The 19,516-nt window shown below is 40.8% G+C and overlaps 1 protein-coding gene across 1 annotated transcript in view; it reads right to left on the reverse strand.

The window, feature by feature from the left end:
* ZSWIM5 (zinc finger SWIM-type containing 5) overlaps nt 1-19,516 on the reverse strand; it is a 199,663-nt gene that overhangs the window by 30,876 nt on the left and 149,271 nt on the right. The window contains exons 5-6 of the mRNA XM_021683842.1: nt 7,808-7,987; nt 572-748 (exon numbers count right to left, since the gene is read on the reverse strand). Coding sequence (XP_021539517.1) covers nt 572-748; nt 7,808-7,987 — 357 coding nt within the window. The remainder of the gene's footprint in view (nt 1-571; nt 749-7,807; nt 7,988-19,516) is intronic.

The following is a 19,516-nucleotide window of genomic DNA, read 5'->3' on the forward strand; positions in this document are numbered from 1 at the left end:
TTTTTAAAAGTGACTTTTGGAATAGGGATCCTGTGAAAAAGTCAAGAAGAGACTGAAAGACAGCCAGAGGAAGGTTTAAATCCACAATGGAACAGCTCTGCTCCTTTATGATGAAGGAAGGAAGGGAAGGTAGAGAGGAGGAAAGGAAGACAGCTTGGTGACAAATGCAGATAGTGCCCTAGCTACTAGCACAGGGTAATTTAAGTTTCAAAGTTAGTGCCTTTTTAGCAAAATATATTAATTTCAGAGTAGATTATACTGTTGCTCAGCAACTGCTAAGAGCCTATGAACTGATGTTTAATAGTTTTATTAGTACTCTTTGAGATTTATTAACTTCTTTCCCCTCCTAAAGCTCAGGAAACAATACAAATTCCTCTGGTTGAGGTCATTATACCTCAGCTAAGTACACAGCAAATGGCTGAGGCTTCACATAAATACCCTGAGTCCCTAGTTAAGGCCCCAAAAGGTCTGTGCAAATTGTAGTTGTGTTGCCAGCGCCTATGCAGTTCTGGTCTGGCACAAGGTAAGACTGTGCTCTGAAATTCTTAGAGTAGAGGAGAGTTACACTTACCAAGCCACAGTGGCTGGCCTTGGGAATTAAACAGTAGTCTCTCACTTTCCTGCTGGCAGGCAGGAGTTGTATATATATCGCTGCTTATTATTCGCTGTAAGTGGCTGTCCTGCCAATGTAATTCACGGCCCTCGATGGCTCTAGTGAACACTGTTCGTCTTGGCCTGGATAAGGAGTCTGGGAAAAGAAAGACATGCAGCAGTTCAATGACAGGTAATCTGAAGCTCTAACTCTTATGTCTTCTTCAGAGTGGGAGGATGAGAAGAATAGTATGTGGTTAGTGAGAGCAGCCACTCTGCCATCTGTCTGGGTGCTTGTTGTGCTGCCTCTTTATTGGATAAGCACTTAATGTGTCTGTGACCTCTATGGGAAGAACCTTTCTACAGAAACCTATGGCTGCCTTTCCACTTTACAGAAGACCAATTTCTCCTAGGACTGAGAGCCACAAGAAAAAGAAGAGGGACAGTGGTGCTCAGCTGCTCAATTATGAGGATACCAACTGCTTCTACAGAAGTCAGAGGAAGAGAGAAGCAGCTGGGTAATTTCCCTGGCCAATCCATAACCTGTCTCATTTACAGCATGACCCTTATAAGACTAAGGACTCCATGTAATTGATATTAAAAGCTGAAAAAGAGCAGATGCCCTGTGTATTCTGGTCCCTTTATCACATTGATATCTATAGGTTTACAGTCTTGTTCTCTAATATGAAAAACTGCTGCTGACAAAAGACTAATTAAATTAACATGGACTCTTACCATCCCATCTCTCTTCAGGAAAAGGTCTGCAAGGAAACCAAAACAGTTTAGACAAAGTAGGCTCAATTCTTAAGGGTGGTGTGGAGGAAGACCAAATGAAAGACACATCATCATAAACTGTAGAGACAGAAGGACTCACGGAAATTACATTTAAGGAAATAAAAAAACCACAAAGGATTATTTAATTGACTCACTGCCAGATTAAGGGCAATTGGAACTATTTTGGGATCAAGGACTAAAGTACTATACAGAGATGCCCAAATGAGGTGTACATCCACTGAGCCTGTGCAAAAAAAACTGGAAGGGAAAGCCAGGGGATTCAGAATGAACATGAAAGAAATGAACATATTCATTCATTAAGCAAAAGTCCTTAGAATATGTTAATCTCTTCAGAATTTGATATATTACATAGAGTATGGGCTTAGAGGTTAACTTAGAATAGCATGACAGTATCTACTGAAATTTCTCCCTCATGTTGTCCCTCAGTGGAAGCACAACGTACCTCCTACTGGCTACAGTCTAAACCCCTCTCTTGCTGAACTGAGACTCTATGTTGGGTCTGCTCAGCCCACAGTGGGGATTAGGCTCCCAATATACATCAAGTCTGCAAATAATGAGTACCTGCCTACACATGGCAGGTACTTGTTCTAGGTGCTGAGGATATATAAAATCCCTGCCTTCATGGAACTTTACATTTAACCAACTGAGCCACCCAGGCGCCCCTGGAACTTTACATTTAAATGGGCAGAGATAGTTGAATAAATATACAGTATACCAGATATTTCAGATGGTTATGAGTGCTATAGAAAAGACTAAAGCAAAATTAGGGAGAAAGGCAAGCTGGTGTTGGGTGGGGGTTGTTGTTTTATATAGAATGGTATCTAATAAGGTAACATTTGAACAGAAACTTCAAGCCTTAGAGATAACTAAGGGAAGAGCATTCCAGGCAAAAGAAATAGCAGATGCTAAAATCCTGAGGTGGGTACATATTTGGAGTGTTTGAGGGTAGTGAGGAGGCCAGTATACTTAGAATGGAATGAGCAAGTAGAAAAAATCATAGGAGATGAGGTCAGAGAGATACTAGGAAGCCAGATCATTGAGGACCTTACAGGCCATGAGTGAACGATGAGAAGCCACTGGAGGGCTTTGAGTTATTGAAGGTATATGATGTGACCTGCTTTTTAAAAGGATAACTGGCAGCAGTATTGAGTACAGACCATGAGGTGGAAGGGCAGAAGCAGGAGGGGCAGTTGGGAAGTCACTGCAATAATTTGTGAAAAATGATGGCAGTAGAGGTGATAAGAATATATGGATTCTGTTGGACAGAAGACATGAACAGACACTTTTCCAAAGAAGACATCCAGATGGCTAAAAGACACATGAAAAAATGCTCAACATCACTCATCATCAGGGAAATACAAATCAAAACCACAATGAGATACCATCTCATACTTGTCAAAATGGCTAAAAGTAATAACATAAGAAACAACAGGTGTTGGCAAGGATGCAGAGAAAGGGGAATCCTCTTGCACTGTTGGTGGGAATGCAAACTGGTGAAGCCACTCTGGAGAACAGTTTGGAGGTTCCTCAGAAAGTTAAAAATAGAACTACCCTATGACCTAGTAATTGCATTGCTAGGTATTTTCCCAAAGGATACAAAAATACAGATACGAAGGGGTATATGCACCCCAATGTTTATATATAGCAGCACTATCAACAATAGCCAAACTATGGAGAGAGCCCAAATGTCCATCAACTGATGAATGGATAAAGAAGATGTGCTACACACACACACACACACACACACACACACACACACACAAATGGAATATTACTCAGCCATCAAAAAGAATGAAATCTTGCCATTGGCAATGATCTGGATGGAGCCAGAGTATATTATGTTAGGTGAAATAAATCATTCAGAGAAAGACAAATACCATCTGATTTCACTCATATGTGGAATTTAAGAAACAAAACAGATGAACATATAGGAGGCGGGGAAGAAAAGTAAGAAGAGCGAGGGAAACAAACCATAAGATACTCTTAATGATAGAGAACAAACTGAGGGGTGATGGAGGGAGGTGGGTGGGGGATGGGCTAGAAGAGTGATGGGCATTAAGGAGGGCATTTGTTGGGATGAGCACTGGGTGTTGTATGTACGTAATAAGTCACTGAATTCTACTCCTGAAACCAATATTGCACTGAATGTTAGCTAAGTAGAATTTATATAAAAATCAGAAAAAAAGAAAAAATATATGGATTCTGGATATATTCTGAAGGTAAAACCAATAGGATTTGCTCATGGTTTAGATCTTGAGTGAGAGAGAAAAAGAATCAAGAATGGGGGCGCCTGGGTGGCTCAGATGGTTAAGCGACTGCCTTCGGCTCAGGTCATGATCCCAGGGTCCTGGGATCGAGCCCCGCATCGGGCTCCCTGCTCGGCGGGAAGCCTGCTTCTCCCTCTCCCACCCCCCCTGCTTGTGTTCCCTCTCTTGCTGTGTCTCTCTCTGTTAAAAAAAAAAAAAAAAAAAATCTTTAAAGAATCAAGAATGACTCCATGGTTTTTAAGACAGACTTGCCATACTGGAGATAGGGAGACTATAGGAGGAGCAGGTTTAGGTGGGGCTTGAGACATAAGAAATCTAAGTGGAGATATTGAAAAGGCAGTTGAGTATACAAGTCCGGAATTGGGAGTTAAAGTCTGGTCAAGGGATATAAATTTGGGAGTAGTTAGTATACAGATGATTATCAAAACAAGGCAATCACTAAGGGAGTATGTATACAGACAGAAGTGGTTTGATGACTGAGCCCTAGGCACTCTAACATTTTAGGTTAGGAAGTAGGGAGGAGACAGTAAAAGAGGCTGAGAAGGAGGAACCAATGAAGAAAGAGCAGAACCAAGAGAGTAGTGTCTTGGAAATAACATGAAAAAGGTGTTTCAAGGAGAAAGTAAACAATTGTAACAAATACTGCTGATAGGTCAAGTAAGATTATGACTGAGAATCAGCCACTAGATTTGGCCATGTTTAGCATCAGTGACCCATACAAGAGCAGTTTCAATAGTGGAGGGATGAAAGCTGACCAGAGTGAGTTCAATGGAGAATATGAGCAGAAGTAGAGATGATAAATATGTACTATTCTTTTAAATTATTTGTCTTTTTTTTAATTTTTAATTTTTTAAAAAAGATTTTATTTATTTATTTGACAGAGAGAGACACAGCAAGAGAGGGAACACAAGCAGGGCGAGTAGGAGAGGGAGAAGCAGACTTCCCGCGGAGCAGGGAGCCCATGGTTTTTGCTCATGGTTTAGATCTTGAGTGAGAGAGAAAAAGAATCAAGAATGGGGGCGCCTGGGTGGCTCAGTTGGTTAAGCGACTGCCTTCGGCTCAGGTCATGATCCCAGGGTCCTGGGATCGAGCCCCGCATCGGGCTCCCTGCTCGGCGGGAAGCCTGTTTCTCCCTCTTCCACCCCCCCTGCTTGTGTTCCCTCTCTTGCTGTGTCTCTCTCTGTCAAAAAAAAAAAAAAAAAAAAATCTTTAAAGAATCAAGAATGACTCCATGGTTTTTAATTGACTCCATGGCTCGATCCCAGGACCCTGGGATCATGACCTGAGCCGAAGGCAGACGCTTAACGACTGAGCCACCCAGGCGCCCCTAAATTATTTTTCTTAATTCTACCAATTATTTCTACTACCTCAGGGAAACAGTGTGGTAGCCAGAGAGGCATATGGGAACAACATGAGTGTGTTTCGTTTTGTTTTGTGATGAGAGAGAAAGCAATATACTTGTATACTCAGGACTAATCCACAAAATTTGTGAAGCAGGAGAGAGAGAAGATAATTCCTGGAGTGATGTCCTGGATAAAAGAAAAGGAAAAGGATCTTGAGAATAGGTAGAGGGCTCGGGGTTAGAAGCACAAATAAAAACAGGGGAAGAGGAAAACTGGATGGGCACAGACAGAGGCAGATGTAGTGAGAGAGTCTTGGAAATTCTCTTGTGATTGCTTCTATATTCTCAGTGAATAGGAAGCAGGATTATCAACTGAAAGGGAGGAAGGGGAGGAAATAAAGTTTTCAGGGAAAGACATATGAAACAGTAATTTAGAAGAGTGAAAGAAAGCATAGATTAGGGAAATGTGGTGGATGTCTGGACAATACTATGGATCCATTTGAAATCAGTGGTCATAAACTTAAACTAAGACCAGTTATCATGCTTGTGTTTCTTTTCACCACGTTCAGCTGTGTGGGCATGAGCACTGAGGAATTAGAGAGTGAGACTTAACTACTAAGGTTAGTGTTTTGCTATCTGCGTGAAGTAAAGGGAAAGAAGAGGAGGTTGAGTGTGTATGTGAGGGAGTGAGTGATTATAATGACTCACCAAGGAATCTAATGAAGATAAGGAGGAAAATGAGGCTACCAGGAGAATGAAAAGGTGGTAGGATCAAAAGTCCTACTGGGTCAAAGAATTATTGGAATTGGGATACTAGAGAAAATAACTTAGCAAGACCGATGATGGTATTTAGAGCTGCCTGAAATTGAGATTATGAAGAAGGTATAGTTAATAGCAATGACAAGGTTTAGGGTATGATCTTGGGATTGAATGGCTCAATTATGTGGGAAGATGAGACTATTAAAAGAGAGGAAGTCAAAGAACTGAGAGGCTAGGATATTGGAAGGATCATCTGTGTGGCTACTGAAATTGTCAAGAATTATGATAGAGGGGCGCCTGGGTGGCTCAGTTGGTTGGGCGACTGCCTCTGGCTTGGGTCATGATCCTGGAGTCCCGGGATCGAGTCCCGCATTGGGCTCCCTGCTCGGCGGGGAGTCTGCTTCTCCCTCTGACCCTCCCCCATCTCATGTGCTCTCTCTCTCTCTCTGTCATTCTCTCTCTCAAATAAATAAATAAATAAAATCTTAAAAAAAAAAAAGAATTATGATAGAAGCAGTGACAGAAAGCAGTGTTACCGAGCCAACAGCCAAAAATCTTCAAGGAAAGAGGAGGATTGACCCAGAGGTCTACAAATAACCAAAACCAGAAGGGTAGTAGACAGTATATTTTGACAGCATGAACATTAAAGCTAGGGAGTATTTTAGGAAGGAGGAAAGGACAATGATATAGAAATGGCAATGAAGAACAAGTGGGATGCCTATTGCTCCATTAGGTATAGAGACGTGAGAGCTAAATCAGCCACAACTTGAGAAGACTGCAGAAGACGCAACATCCTCAAATGAGAACCAGTAACAACAAGTAACCACTATGATAAAGAAGAAACTGCCAGACTGGAGGCATGTCTCTATATGCATTTGACTCTCTACGCCAATCCAAAACCAATACTAAAGGGATGCTGTGTTGTGGAGGTTAGATAAGTGCCAGTAAAGGGTAGCTTAAAGAAAAGGCAAAACGGGGGCGCCTGGGTGGCTCAGATGGTTAAGCGTCTGCCTTCGGCTCGGGTCATGATCCCAGGGTCCTGGGATCGAGTCCCGCATCGGGTTCTCTGCTCCTTGGGAGCCTGCTTCTCCCTCTGCCTCTCTCTCTCTCTGTCTCTCATGAATAAAGAAATAAAATCTTAAAAAAAAAAAAAAGAAAAGGCAAAACGGTAGCCTTTTCAAACTCTTGTTACCTTAGTTGCTTTAAATATACTGACAATCAGTTATGGTACAGTAGATGAAGACCTGGCCAGAACAATAATTTAAATTATTTTCTCGAGATTAAAAATACCAGATTTATCACTTAAAATAGAAGGGACCACATGTAAAATCAATGTCTGAAAAAAAATCTACCAATACAGGTTCCCAATGGGCTAAAGGGAAATCAGTTGCCAACAGGAAACAGCCTGAATTAGATGAATTAAAACTGACGTGAATGCTGATGTTCCGTGATAGCGGCAGGCCAGGGGCTCAAAAGGCAGAGGGTACAGTATCACTGTACTAGATTCATCTGAAAATGGGGCAAGAGTCCTAGCAGTAATTTGGGAAGGTAATCCAACCTAGCTATCTGCTGTATAAAAAATTTGAGGAAAACAGAGAAAAGTAAGAAAAGCAATTGTCAGGGCATTTTTAAAAGCTGTTTTTAAAAACAAATAAATAAGTAAATAAATAAATGCTGTTTTTTTCGCTGGCCTTCCATCCTCCCCTTGAGGCAGGCCTTCTAAGCTAAAACCAACCCCAACTGAGGCCAAGATCCATTAGTCATGAAGAACTTGAAAGGTAAAGAGGATTCATGCAGAAGGCTCTAGGAATTTATGGTGGGCACTCTAAGGACACTCAAGATATGGAAAAAGACACAGCATCCTCAATGTCAAAGATAAAAACTTACCCTTATTTAAGGCGTGGCAATTCAAGATAAACAAAAGGATAGGCTTTTCATACTGAGGATGACAATATTGATAGCCAACAATCTGGCCACCTTTGTTCTATAGAGTTTCACCCTCCCACCTTTTGGAGTTCCAGGCACAAAGACCCTAGAAGGATATATTGCTCACCTGGGCTGTGACTGGCATTCTGGGGAAGTGCATTGGTGATGTTGGGCAGCTCGTGCCCATAGTTCCCATCCTCCAGGGGACAGATATCCAGGTCACTCCACTTCTGCAGTTGCTGCAGCCAACAGGACTTTTCCTCCAGTTTGCAATGTGGATTTAAAATGATGCACACCCATAAGGCCCCTGGAAATAAAGCAAACAACATTCTTGATATCTTTCCTCTGATGTATGTGTCAGCTTTAATTTTTCAGGCTACTCTTTTCTTCCGTTTTTGGTTGGTAGGAAGAGTTCCCAAAACATCAGCTTTTCTCAATATAAAAAATCAAATCTGCTGAAGTTTACAGAAATGGCTTATTTTTCCTCCCCAAAGCTTCCTTAAAGCAGCGATTATCTGGATATCTGGATATGTGCCTATAATGATGAACAAGACAGATTTGGGCTTGAATTCTGAGCTCAGATTTGTAGTCCAGCATATTATTTATTGAGAACTTTGTATGTTCAAGGCCTATTTTCCTACTGGAGAATAAGACATTGTTCCAACCCTTGAGGAGCTGTCCAATGGGGGAGATAGATAAATAAACATAATGTCATTTGAGTAAGATGAGTGTTAAGATAAAGATATGTTCATGGTGCGGTGCCTGGGTGGCTCAGTCGGCTAAGCATCTGCCTTTGGCTCAGGTCATGATCCTGGACTCCCAGGATTGAGTCCTGCATTGGGCTCCCTGCTCAGTGGGGAGTCTGCTTCTCCCTCTGCCTCTCCCCCCTGGCTTGTGCTCTCTCTCTCCCTCAAATAAATAAATAAAATCTTAAATAAAAAAAAGATAAGCTCAGGGTACAATAGCAGCATATAGGATGGGCACTTAGCAGAAGGACAGGGGTCAGAAGGGAGGTGCTCAGAAAACGTATCAATTTTGGTAAGTTGACCTTGGATTTTCTGAACTTCAAATCCTTCGACTGTAAAACTGAGAGCATAAAAACAACTACTTTGCAAGGATATTTTGAGAATTAAATGAAATAACATTTGTAAAAGGATATTTTTTGGCATATTACTTGACACATAGCAGAATTTTAGTATTACCTTTTTCCAAGAAAAATAGTTTATTTCAGCTTGGATTTTGATAACTGCTGATCAACCATGATGCCTTGAAACTATCACATTCTTGGATCTTCTCTGTCACTGTAGCAGAGTAGCACATATTCCATATAACCAATGACTACTGTTTCTCTTACCATTTCACCCTTCTTTTAAAGCAAAGCTGCCTCTTCTTTTTAAGGTTGGCTATGTGGTTGAGCCAGATATATTCTCAATCTCAAATCAGCAATAAGCCTGGCTACAGAGTATCTTAAGTTAAAAATCCTTTGGGATGAAGCTACATCTTTGGACAGAGGTACTTTGAAACACAAGGCCCCTTAAACTCAAATGGGAATGTTTTAAAGGCCATTTTTAGCCTCAATTTCAGATACTACCTGAAGATGGTGAAAATTAATTTCTATTGGCTCAGTTTTAAAAATCTACCATGAAATATAAACTACACTATGTAATAAAATAGTATTATATTATGATGACTCTCAAGAGAATTATAGTTAGGATTCATCCAAATAATAATTAAAATAAAGCATGGCAAATGCTATCATAGACATATATAAAATCCTATGAGAATATACATGATGGAGCAATGAATTCTGCATGTGGGGTCAGGAGAAGTTATAGAAAGGATATGACATTTGAGTTTGAAGAATAAACATGAATTAATTCTGGTTAAAGATAGCTAACCACTGCTTCCATCTGAAACCTCACTAAAATGAAAATAAAGGGATAAAAATAGGCATAAACTGACACAGACACAGAGAATGGGAGAGATAAAAGAGGACAGCCACAAAATTTTAGAATCTGGAAAGCGTGTGGATGAGTGATAGCTGACTTAGCAGAACAGACAAAGTTGAAACCTCCACCAGCAGTTAGGAAAGCCCAGAAGCAGAACTGATTCATGCTGCAGAACCCTGCTGAAAGTGGGGCTGAAATTAGTAAAATTGGTTAGAAGTCTGTCAAAGGTCTCAGGCTCACAGAGTTCCTCCTCTATTCAGGGTAGCTGAGTGCCTGCTCCTTCCCTCTCCTGGAAGACCAGAGCCTTCCTCACTGGGAGGGTTGATTCAGAGAGGCTCAGGATTGGAAATATTATGCACAGCCAAGAGTGGGGTGTCCATACTAAAAACTGAGGGATTTGGGAAGATACACATATTGAACAAATGGATATCCCCCAACCCAACCCTCTTTCCCCACTTGGTTCTAAGAAGACTGACAGGTTTATAACTCAGAAACAAGAGACTGGAGGATTCATCTCTGGAAATCAGCCCAAGGAGAAAAACACAGCAGATACTGTAGTTCGGGCTCTCCACTGAAAAAAGCCCAGCCAGATCATCCTCAGTTAAACTCACTAATTAACAAGGTCTCTCTCTCTCTCAAACACACACACACACACACACGGCTTCCTTTTAGCTCTTAAGTGTTACTCTTAAATAGGAATGGACAGCTAAGAAACATTAGATATACGAGGAAAGCATCTTACATAAAGGACAGAGAACAAAGCAAGCGTAAAGAAGAAAAGCCTGGAGGAAATACAAAAAAGGCAGAGATGACAGAAAACTTAAAAAAACCTTTGCAATTGATATCCTCAAAGTGAGAAGATACTGTATCTATGAAAAAAGTGCAGGATGCAACAACAACAAAAAAAATGGGCTTTTGGAAATTAAAAATATAATGATAAAAATTGATTAAAAATTAATAAGATGGTTGATGGGGCACCTGGGTGGCTCAATTGGTTAAGCGTCTACTTTAGGCTCAGATTGTGATCCCAGGGTCCTGGGATCTGCACTGAGTCGGGCTCCCTGCTCAGTGGGGAGTCTGCTTCTCCCTCTCTTCTGCCCTTCCCCACCCCCCGCTCATGCTCTCTCTATCCATCTTGTTCTCTCTTAAATAAATAAAATTTTTATTAAAAAATTAATAAGATGATTGAAAGATAAAACTGAGGAAAACTGGAAGATAAAAGACAAAAACAAAAACAACAAAACAGTGAGAAAAAAAATAAAATTAAAGAAAATCAGTCTCCATTTAGTATGTTCAGTCACATGAAATAATCTAGCAATTTTACCATCTTCTTAAAGACATCCCTTTGGACCCTCTATTTTCTTATCCCTGATCTAGACAGTCCTCTCAGCCTGTAGCATAGTGACCTAGAAGCTAATATCCAAATAACAGAAGTAGTTCCAGACAAAAAGAGAAAATAAAGGTGAGGAAATGAAAAAAAAGTTCAAGAAAACATCTCAAATTAAGAGAAGGCCTACTGAGTATTAAGCAAATTAGATTTTTTAAAGTTTATCTATTTATTTATTTTTAGTAATCTATACACCAGATGTAAGGTGCAAACACACAACCCTGAGACCAAGAGTCACATGCTTTACTGACTGAGCCAGCCAGATGCCCAAGCAGATTAAATTTTTTTTTTCTTTTTTCTTTTGTTTCAGGAGTAGAATGTATATATTCACCACTTACATATAACACCCAGTGCTCATCACAATGCGTGCCCTCCTTAATGCCCATCCCCCATTTAGCCCATCCCCCCACCCATCCCCCTTCCAGCAACCCTCAGTTAAGAGTCTATTATGGTTTACCTCCCTCTCTGTTTTTATCTTATTTTTTCTTTCCCCTCCCTATATTCATGTGTTTTGTTTCTTAAATTCCACATATGAGTAAAATCATATGGTATTTGTCTTTCTCTGACTGACTTTTTTTTTTTTTTTTCTTTTTCTTTTTTCATTTATTTATTTTTTTATTCTTATGTTAATCCCCATACATTACATCATTAGTTTTAGATGAAGTGTTCCATGATTCATTGTTTGTGCATAACACCCAGTGCTCCATGCAGAACGTGCCCTCCTCAGTACCCACCACCAGGCTAACCCATCCTCCCACCCCCCTCCCCTCTAGAACCCTGTTTGTTTTTCAGAGTCCATCGTCTCTCATGGTTCGTCTGACTGACTTTTTAAAAAAATTTTTATTCATTTATTTGACAGAGAGAGAGAGAGAGTGAGCACAAGCAGGGGGAGAGAGAGAGGAAGAGGGAGAAGCAGGCTCCCAGCAGGGAGCCTGACGTGGGGCTTGATCCCAGGACCCCGGGATCATGACCCAAGCTGAAGGCAGACACTTAACAACTGAGCTACCCAGGCACCCACCTGACTGACTTATTTCGCTTAGCATAATACACTGTAGCTCCATTTATGTCATTGACAACAGCAAGATTTCATTCTTTTTGATGGCTGAGTAATATTCCAGTGTGTGTGCGTGTGTGTGTGTGTGTGTGTGTACACCACATCTTCTTTATCCATTTATCAGCCAATGGACATCTGGGTTCTTTCCAGATAGTGCTGCTATAAACATTGCGGTGCATGTGCCCCTTCAAATCAGTTATTTTTGTATCCTTTGGATAAATACCTAGTAGTGCAATTGCTAGGTTGTAGGGTAGCTCTATTTTCAACTTTTTGAGGAACCTCCATACTGTTTTCCAGAGTGGCTGCACCAGCTTGCATTCCCACCAACAGTGTAGGAGGGTTCCCCTTTCTCCGCATCCTCGCCAACATCTGTCGTTTCCTGACTTGTTAATTTTAGCCATTCTGACTGGTGTGAAGTGGTATCTCATTGAGGTTTTGATTTGTATTTCCCTGATGCCGAGTGAGGTTGAGCACTTTTTCATGTGTCTCTTGGCCATCTGGATGTCTTCTTTGCAGAAATGTCTGTTCATGTCTTCTGCCCATTTCTTGATTGGATTATTTGTTCTTTGGGTGTCGAGTTAGATAAGTTCTTTATAGATTTTGGATACTGGCCCTTTATCTGATATATCATTTGCAAATATCTTCTCCCATTCTGCCAGTTGTCTTTTGGTTTTGTTGACTGTTTCCTTTGCTGTGCAAAAGCTTTTTATCTTGATGAAGTCCCAAGAGTTCATTTTTGCCCTTGCTTCCCTTGCCTTTGGCGATGTTTCTAGGAAGAAGTTGCTGCAGCTGAGGTCGAAGAGGTTGCTGCCTGTGTTCTTCTCAAGGATTTTGATGGACTCCTGTCTCACATTTAGGTCTTTCATCCATTTTGAGTCTATTTTTGTGTGTGGTGTAAGGAAACGGTCCAGTTTCATTCTTCTGCATGTGGTTGTCCAATTTTCCCAACACCATTTGTTGAAGAGACTATCTTTTTTCCATTGGACATTCTTCCCTGCTTTGTCGAAGATTAGTTGACCATAGAGTTGAGGGTCCATTTCTGAGCTCTCTATTCTGTTCCATTGATCTAAGTGTCTGTTTTTGTGCCAGTACCATACTGTCTTGATGATTACAGCTTTGTAATAGAGCTTGAAGTCCGGAATTGCTTTGCTTTTCTTTTTCAACATTCCTCTGGCTCTTCGGAGTCTTTTCTGGTTCCATACAAATTTTAGGATTATTTGTTCCATTTCTTTGAAAAAAGTGGATGGTATTTTGATAGGGATTGCATTAAATGTGTAGATTGCTCTAGGTAGCATAGACATTTTCACAATATTTGTTCTTCCAATCCATGAGCATGAAATGTTTTTCCATTTCTTTTTTTTTTTTTTTTAAGATTTTAATTATTTGTCAGAGAAAGCACAAGGATGGGGAGTGGCAGGCAGAGAGGGAGAAGCAGGCTCCCCACTGAGCAAGGAGCCCAATGTGGGACTCAATCCCAGGACCCTGGGATTATGACCTGAGCTGAAGGCAAGACTCTTAACTGACTGAGCCACCCAGGCATCCCTGTTTTTCCATTTCTTTGTGTCTTCTTCAACTGCTTTCATAGGTGTTCTATAGTTTTCAGAGTACAGATCTTTTACCTCTTTGGTAAGGTTTATTCCTAGGTATCTTATGGGTTTTGGTGCAACTGAAATGGGATCGATTCCTTGATTTCTCCTTCTGCTGCTTTATTATGCATGTACACAAATGCAACAGACTTCTGTGTGTTGATTTTATATCCTGCAACTTTGCTGAATTCCTGTATCAGTTCTAGCAATTTTTTGGTGGAGTCTTTCGAGTTTTCTACATAGAGTATCATGTCGTCTGCAAACAGTGAAAGTTTGACTTCTTCCTTGCTGATTTGGATGCCTTTTATTTCTTTTTGTTGTCTGATTGTTAAGGCTAGGATTTCCAGTACTATGTTGAACAATAGTGGTGAGTGTGGACATCTCTGTTGTGTTTCTGACATTAGGGGAAAAGCTCTCGGTTTTTCCCCATTGAGGATAGTACTAGCTGTGGGTCTTCCATATATGGCCTTTATGCTATTGATGTACATTCTCTCTATCCCTACTTTCTTGAGTTTTTTTTTTTTTTAATCAAGAAAGGATGCTGTATTTTGTCAAATGCTTTTTCTGCATCTGTTGAGAGGACCATATGGTTCTTATCCTTTCTTTGATTAATCTGGTGTATCACATTGATTGATTTGCAGGTGTTGAACCACCCCACAGCCCAGGAATAAATCCCATTTGATTGTGGTGAATAAATCTTTTAATGTACTGTTGGATTCAACTAGCTAGTGTTTTGTTGAGAATTTCTGCATCCATGTTCATCAAGGATATTGGTCTGTAATTCTCCCTTTTAGTGGGGTCTTTGTCTGGTTTTGGAATCAAGGTAATGCTGGCCTCATAGAATGAGTTTGGAAGTTTTCATTCCGTTTCTATTTTTGGAAACAGTTTCAGAAGAATAGGTATTAATTCTTCTTTAAATGTTTGGTAGAATTCCCCTGGGAAACCATCCAGCCCTGGACTCTTGTTTGTTGGGAGGTTTTTGATTACTGATTCCATTTCTTTGCTGGTTATGGGTCTGTTCAGATTTTTGTTTCTTCCTGTTTCAGTTTTGGTAGTTTATATGTTTCTAGGAATTTATCCATTTCTTCCAGATTGCCTAACTTGTTGGCATAAATTGTTCATAATATTCTCTTTATAGTTGTTTGTATTTCTGCAGTGTTGGTTGTGATTTCTCCTCCTTTATTCATGATTTTATGTGGGTCCTTTTTCTTTTCTTTTTGATAAGTCTGGCTAGGGGTTTATCAATCTTGTTAATTCTTTCAAAGAACCAGCTCTTGTTGATCTGTTCTGGTTTTTTTTTTTTCTAAATTTTCTGTATCATTTAATTCTGTTCTCTTAATTATTTCCCTTTTTATGCTGGTTTTAGGCTTTATTTGCTGTTCTTTTTCCAGCTCCCGTAGGTGTAAGGTTAAATTGTGTATTTGGAGACTTTTCTTGCTTCTTGAGGAAAGCCTGTATTGCTATATACTTCCCTCTTGCTGCATCCCAAAGGTTTTGGACTGTCATGTTTTCATTTTCATTTGCTTCCATGTATTTTTAAATTTCTTTAATTTCCTGGTTAATCCATTCTTTAATAGGATATTCTTTAACCTCCATGTATTTTGTGGTCCTTCCAAATTTTTTCTTGTGATTGACTTCAAGTTTCACAGTGTTGTGGTCTGAAAATATGCATGGTGTGATCTCAATCTTTTTGTGCCAGTTGAGGCCTGATTTGTGACCTAGTATGTGATCTATTCTGGAGAATATTCCATGTGCATTTGAAAAGAATGTGCATTCTGCTGTGAGTGGGGTATTAAAGTCCCTACTATTATTTTTTTAAATGTCTTTTTCTTTTTTTTTTAAAGATTTTATTTATTTATTTGTCTGAAAGAGAGAGAGAGCACAAGCAGGGGGGAGAAGCAGGTAGAGGGAGAAGCAGGCTCCCTGCCGAGCAAGGAGCCTGATGCGGGACTCAATCCCAGGACCTTGGGATCATGATCTGAGCCAAAGGCAGACACTTTTAACTGGTATCCCAGGTATCCCAACTATTGTATTATTATCAATGAGTTTAAGTTTGTTACTAATTGATTTATACATTTAGCTCCCAAGTTGGGAGCATATGCTTCCAAGTTGGGGGCATAAATATTTAAAATTGTTAGATCTTGTTGGATAGACCCCTTTATTATGATATAGTGCCCTTCTCCATCTCTTGTTACAGTCTTTGTTATAAAATCTAATTTGTCTGATATAAGGATGGCTACTTCAGATTTCTTTTGACGTCCATTAGCATAATACATTGTTCTCCACCAACTCACTTTCAATTTAGAGGTGTCTTTGGGTCTAAAATGAGTCTCTTGCTACCTGAACATAATAAAAAAAAATGAAATGAATCTCTTGTAAGCAGCATATCAATGGGTCTTGTTTTTTTTTTAATGTATTCTGATACCATATGTGTTTTGATTGGAGCATTTAGTCCATTTACATTGACAGTAATTATTGATAGATATGAATTTAGTGCCATTGTATTTCCTGTAAAGGCACTGTTCCTGTAGATTGTTCCTTTTTAGTTTTTTTGGCTTTTGGTCTCTCTTTCCTGCTCAAAGGGGAGCCCCTTTAATATTTCTTGCACAGCTTATTTAATGTTCATGAACTCCTTTAGTTTTTGCTTGTCTTAGAAACTCTTTCTCTCTCCTATTCTGAATGACAGCCTTGCCGGATAAAGTATTCTTGGCTGCATATTTTTCCCACTTAGCATGTCGAATATATCATGCCACTCTCGTCTGGCCTGCCAAGTTTATGTGGACAGGTCTGCTACCAGCCTTATGCATCTACCCTTGTAAGTTAAGGACCTTTTATCCCTAGCTGCTTTCAGAATTCTCTCTTTATCTGTGTATTTTGCAAGTTTCACTCTGATATGTCTTGGTGTTGACCTATTTTTGTTGATCTTGAGGGGAGTTCTCTGTGCCTCTTGGCCTTGAATGCCTGTTTCCTTTCCAGATTAGGGACGTTCTCAGCTATAATTTATTCAAATAAACCTTCTGCTCCCTTTCCTGCTCTTTGTCTTCTGAGACTCCTATGATACCGATTATTGTGCTTTGTGGAATCCCTGAATTCCGTAAGTCTATATTTGTGCTCTAATAGTTTTCTTTTCCTCCTCTTTTCAGCTTCATTATTTTCCATAATTTTGTCTTTTACATTTAGTAGGTTTTGCATCTCAGTTATAGCATTTTTTATTTTGGCCTGACTAGTTTTTAAGTCTTTTATCTCTGAAGCAAGTGTTTCTCTGGTGTTTTGTATGGTTCTTTCAAGCCCCAGCTAGTATTCTCATGACTGTTTTTCTAAATTCTTGTTCAGATACATTGCTTATATCTGTTTTGAGCAAATCCCTGGCTGCAATTTCTTCTTGATCTTTCCTTTGGGGAGAATTCCTCCATCTTGTCATTATGTCTAGGTGTCTGTATTTTGTGTGTTATGAAAGCTTGTTATGTTTCTTGCTCCTGAGAGTAATACTATATTAAGAGTATTAAGGGGTCATACACTGTCTGGGGCCTGGCCCTTCAGGAAGTGTTTCTGATGTATGCTGTGTGCACTCTGCTGTTGTGCTTTGTTTGCTCTTTCACACAGGTCAGTCCTCTGCAGAGTTCCTCCTTGCTTGCAGTGGGGAGTGTCTGGACCTTTAATTAGGTGTGCTTTGATTTGTTTCTTAAGATAAGCCTGAAAAAAAAAAAAGCCTGATCCAAGAAAAGAGAAAAGGAAAAGGAACAAAAAAGCAAACAAAGAGACAAAAAGCTGTAAGCCTGATTCCAAAGAAAAAGAAAGAAAGAAGGAGGGGCGCCTGGGTGGCTCAGTCAGTTAAGTGTTGGGTTCTTGATTTCGGCTCAAGTCATGACCTCAGGGTCGTGAGATCAAGCCCAGTGTGGGCTCTGTGCTGTGCATGGAGCCTGCTTAGGATTCCCTCTCTTCCTCTCCCTCTGTCCTTCCTCCTTCTCCCTCTCTAAAAAAAAAAAAAAAAGAAAAAAGAAAAAGAAAAGAAATGAAAAGAAAAAAAAAAAGAAGAAACCTGATCCAAAAGATGAGAAAAAGAAACCAACCAACCAACCAACAAATGAACAAAAAACCATAAGCCTGATTCCAAAAGGAAAAAAAAAAAAGCCTTGTCCTATACCAGAACTGAAGCTGTTGCTTTGGAGCACTCTACGATCAACAAACTTGGTACATGCACGGGGCCTGTGTTGGTCCCCTGGGGGAGAGGCCCACTGTGCTGCCTCACAGTCAGACCTGCCCTAGTAAAGATGCCCCTGCCAGGCGCAGGGTGGAGGGGTTTGGTGTAAGGAACTCCAGACTCTCCTGGGGGCTCTGTGTTTCTCTCTGAAGTCTGACAGAGCTGGTGAGAGAGGGCTGGAAGTAAGAGTGGAAGATGGCATCACCCCGCCTTCTTGTCCCCCAGGGAGCGGAACTTGAGGCCACCACAGTTCAGGAGGCCCTCACAGAAAAGCTAACAATCTCCCCTCCTGTGTCCCAGGCTTTTGTCAGATCCCAGCACCACAGTTCTCCTGTGTTTTATCTCTGGCTGGAGGCTGGGATTCAAAACTCCAGATCTTAAAGGACTTAGCAAGGTGCAGAGCACTCCCCTCCCTCGGAGGAGAGCCTCACAGGGCTGTGGCCAGCACTGTTCAGTCCCAGAAAAGCAGTCCCATGGCCGTGCAGGTGCCTGAAGTCTATGATGAAGCACCACCAAAAGCTGCAACCAGGTTATCTGCCCTCTGCGCCCACCTCTGTCCCCTGCTGTTGAATGGCCGCTCCATGATGCCCGGCAGGTCTTTTGTCCTTGGAGAGGCAATATACCCTCTTCCAAATGTACTCCAGGAAGGGGAACGTTCTCTCCCGGTGCAACCCAGGGGATCCCCATACCACGGCATATTGCTGTCTTGTGGTAACCTGACTTGTTGGTCTCTCTCCCACTCACACCCTCTCTCCCTGAAAAGGTTCCCTCCCCACCACAGCACTTCGGCTTTTCTCTCCCCCAATTCATGTGTCCAAACCTTGCATCTGCCACATTCTCTCCCCCCAATTGTGCAGACTGTTTTCTTAATCCTCAGATCAATTTCCTAGTTGTTCAAAATTATTTGATGTCGATCTAGCTATGTTCCAGGGACAAGGCAAGCCCAAGGTCCCCCTACCACCCCTCCATCTTAACTTCTCCAAGCAGATTAGATTTAAAAAACTTTTACAAGACCAACAGTAAGTGATATCACTGTGAAATTTCAGATTAAGGATGACAAAGAGAAAACATATGGTTCCACAGAGAAAAGACATGACATTCTCCTGAACCAGAATGGCCTGGTACTTCGCAATGACAAGTGGAAGCTGGAGGACCATGGAGAAATGTCTTCAAAATTCTAAGGGAAAAGGACAAGTTTTCCAACCTAGAATTATATACCTATCAAAGTATCAATCAAAAGTGAGGGTAATGGGCGCCTGGGTGGCTCAGTTGGTTAAGCGACTGCCTTCGGCTCAGGTCATGATCCTGGAGTCCCGGGATCGAGTCCCGCATCAGGCTCCCTGCTCGGCAGGGAGTCTGCTTCTCCCTCTGACCCTCCTCCCTCTCATGCTCTCTCTATCTCATTCTCTCTCTGAAATAAATAAATAAAATCTTAAAAAAAAAAAAGTCAGGGTAAAATTCAGCAATGCAAAATTTATTAATTACGGAAAATTCATCTTCCATGTACCCTATCTGAGGAAGCTACTGGAAAATGTACTCCACCAAAGCAAGAAAGTAAATCCACAGAGAGGAAGATGTTGCATTCAGAAAACAGGGGGTCCACATAGGAGAAAGAAAAAGAGAAGTCCTAGAATGATAGTGAAGAGCAGTATCTACATG

The sequence above is a fragment of the Neomonachus schauinslandi genome, chromosome 4 (genome assembly GCF_002201575.2).
Source record: "Neomonachus schauinslandi chromosome 4, ASM220157v2, whole genome shotgun sequence".
NCBI classification, from domain to species: Eukaryota; Metazoa; Chordata; class Mammalia; order Carnivora; family Phocidae; genus Neomonachus; species Neomonachus schauinslandi.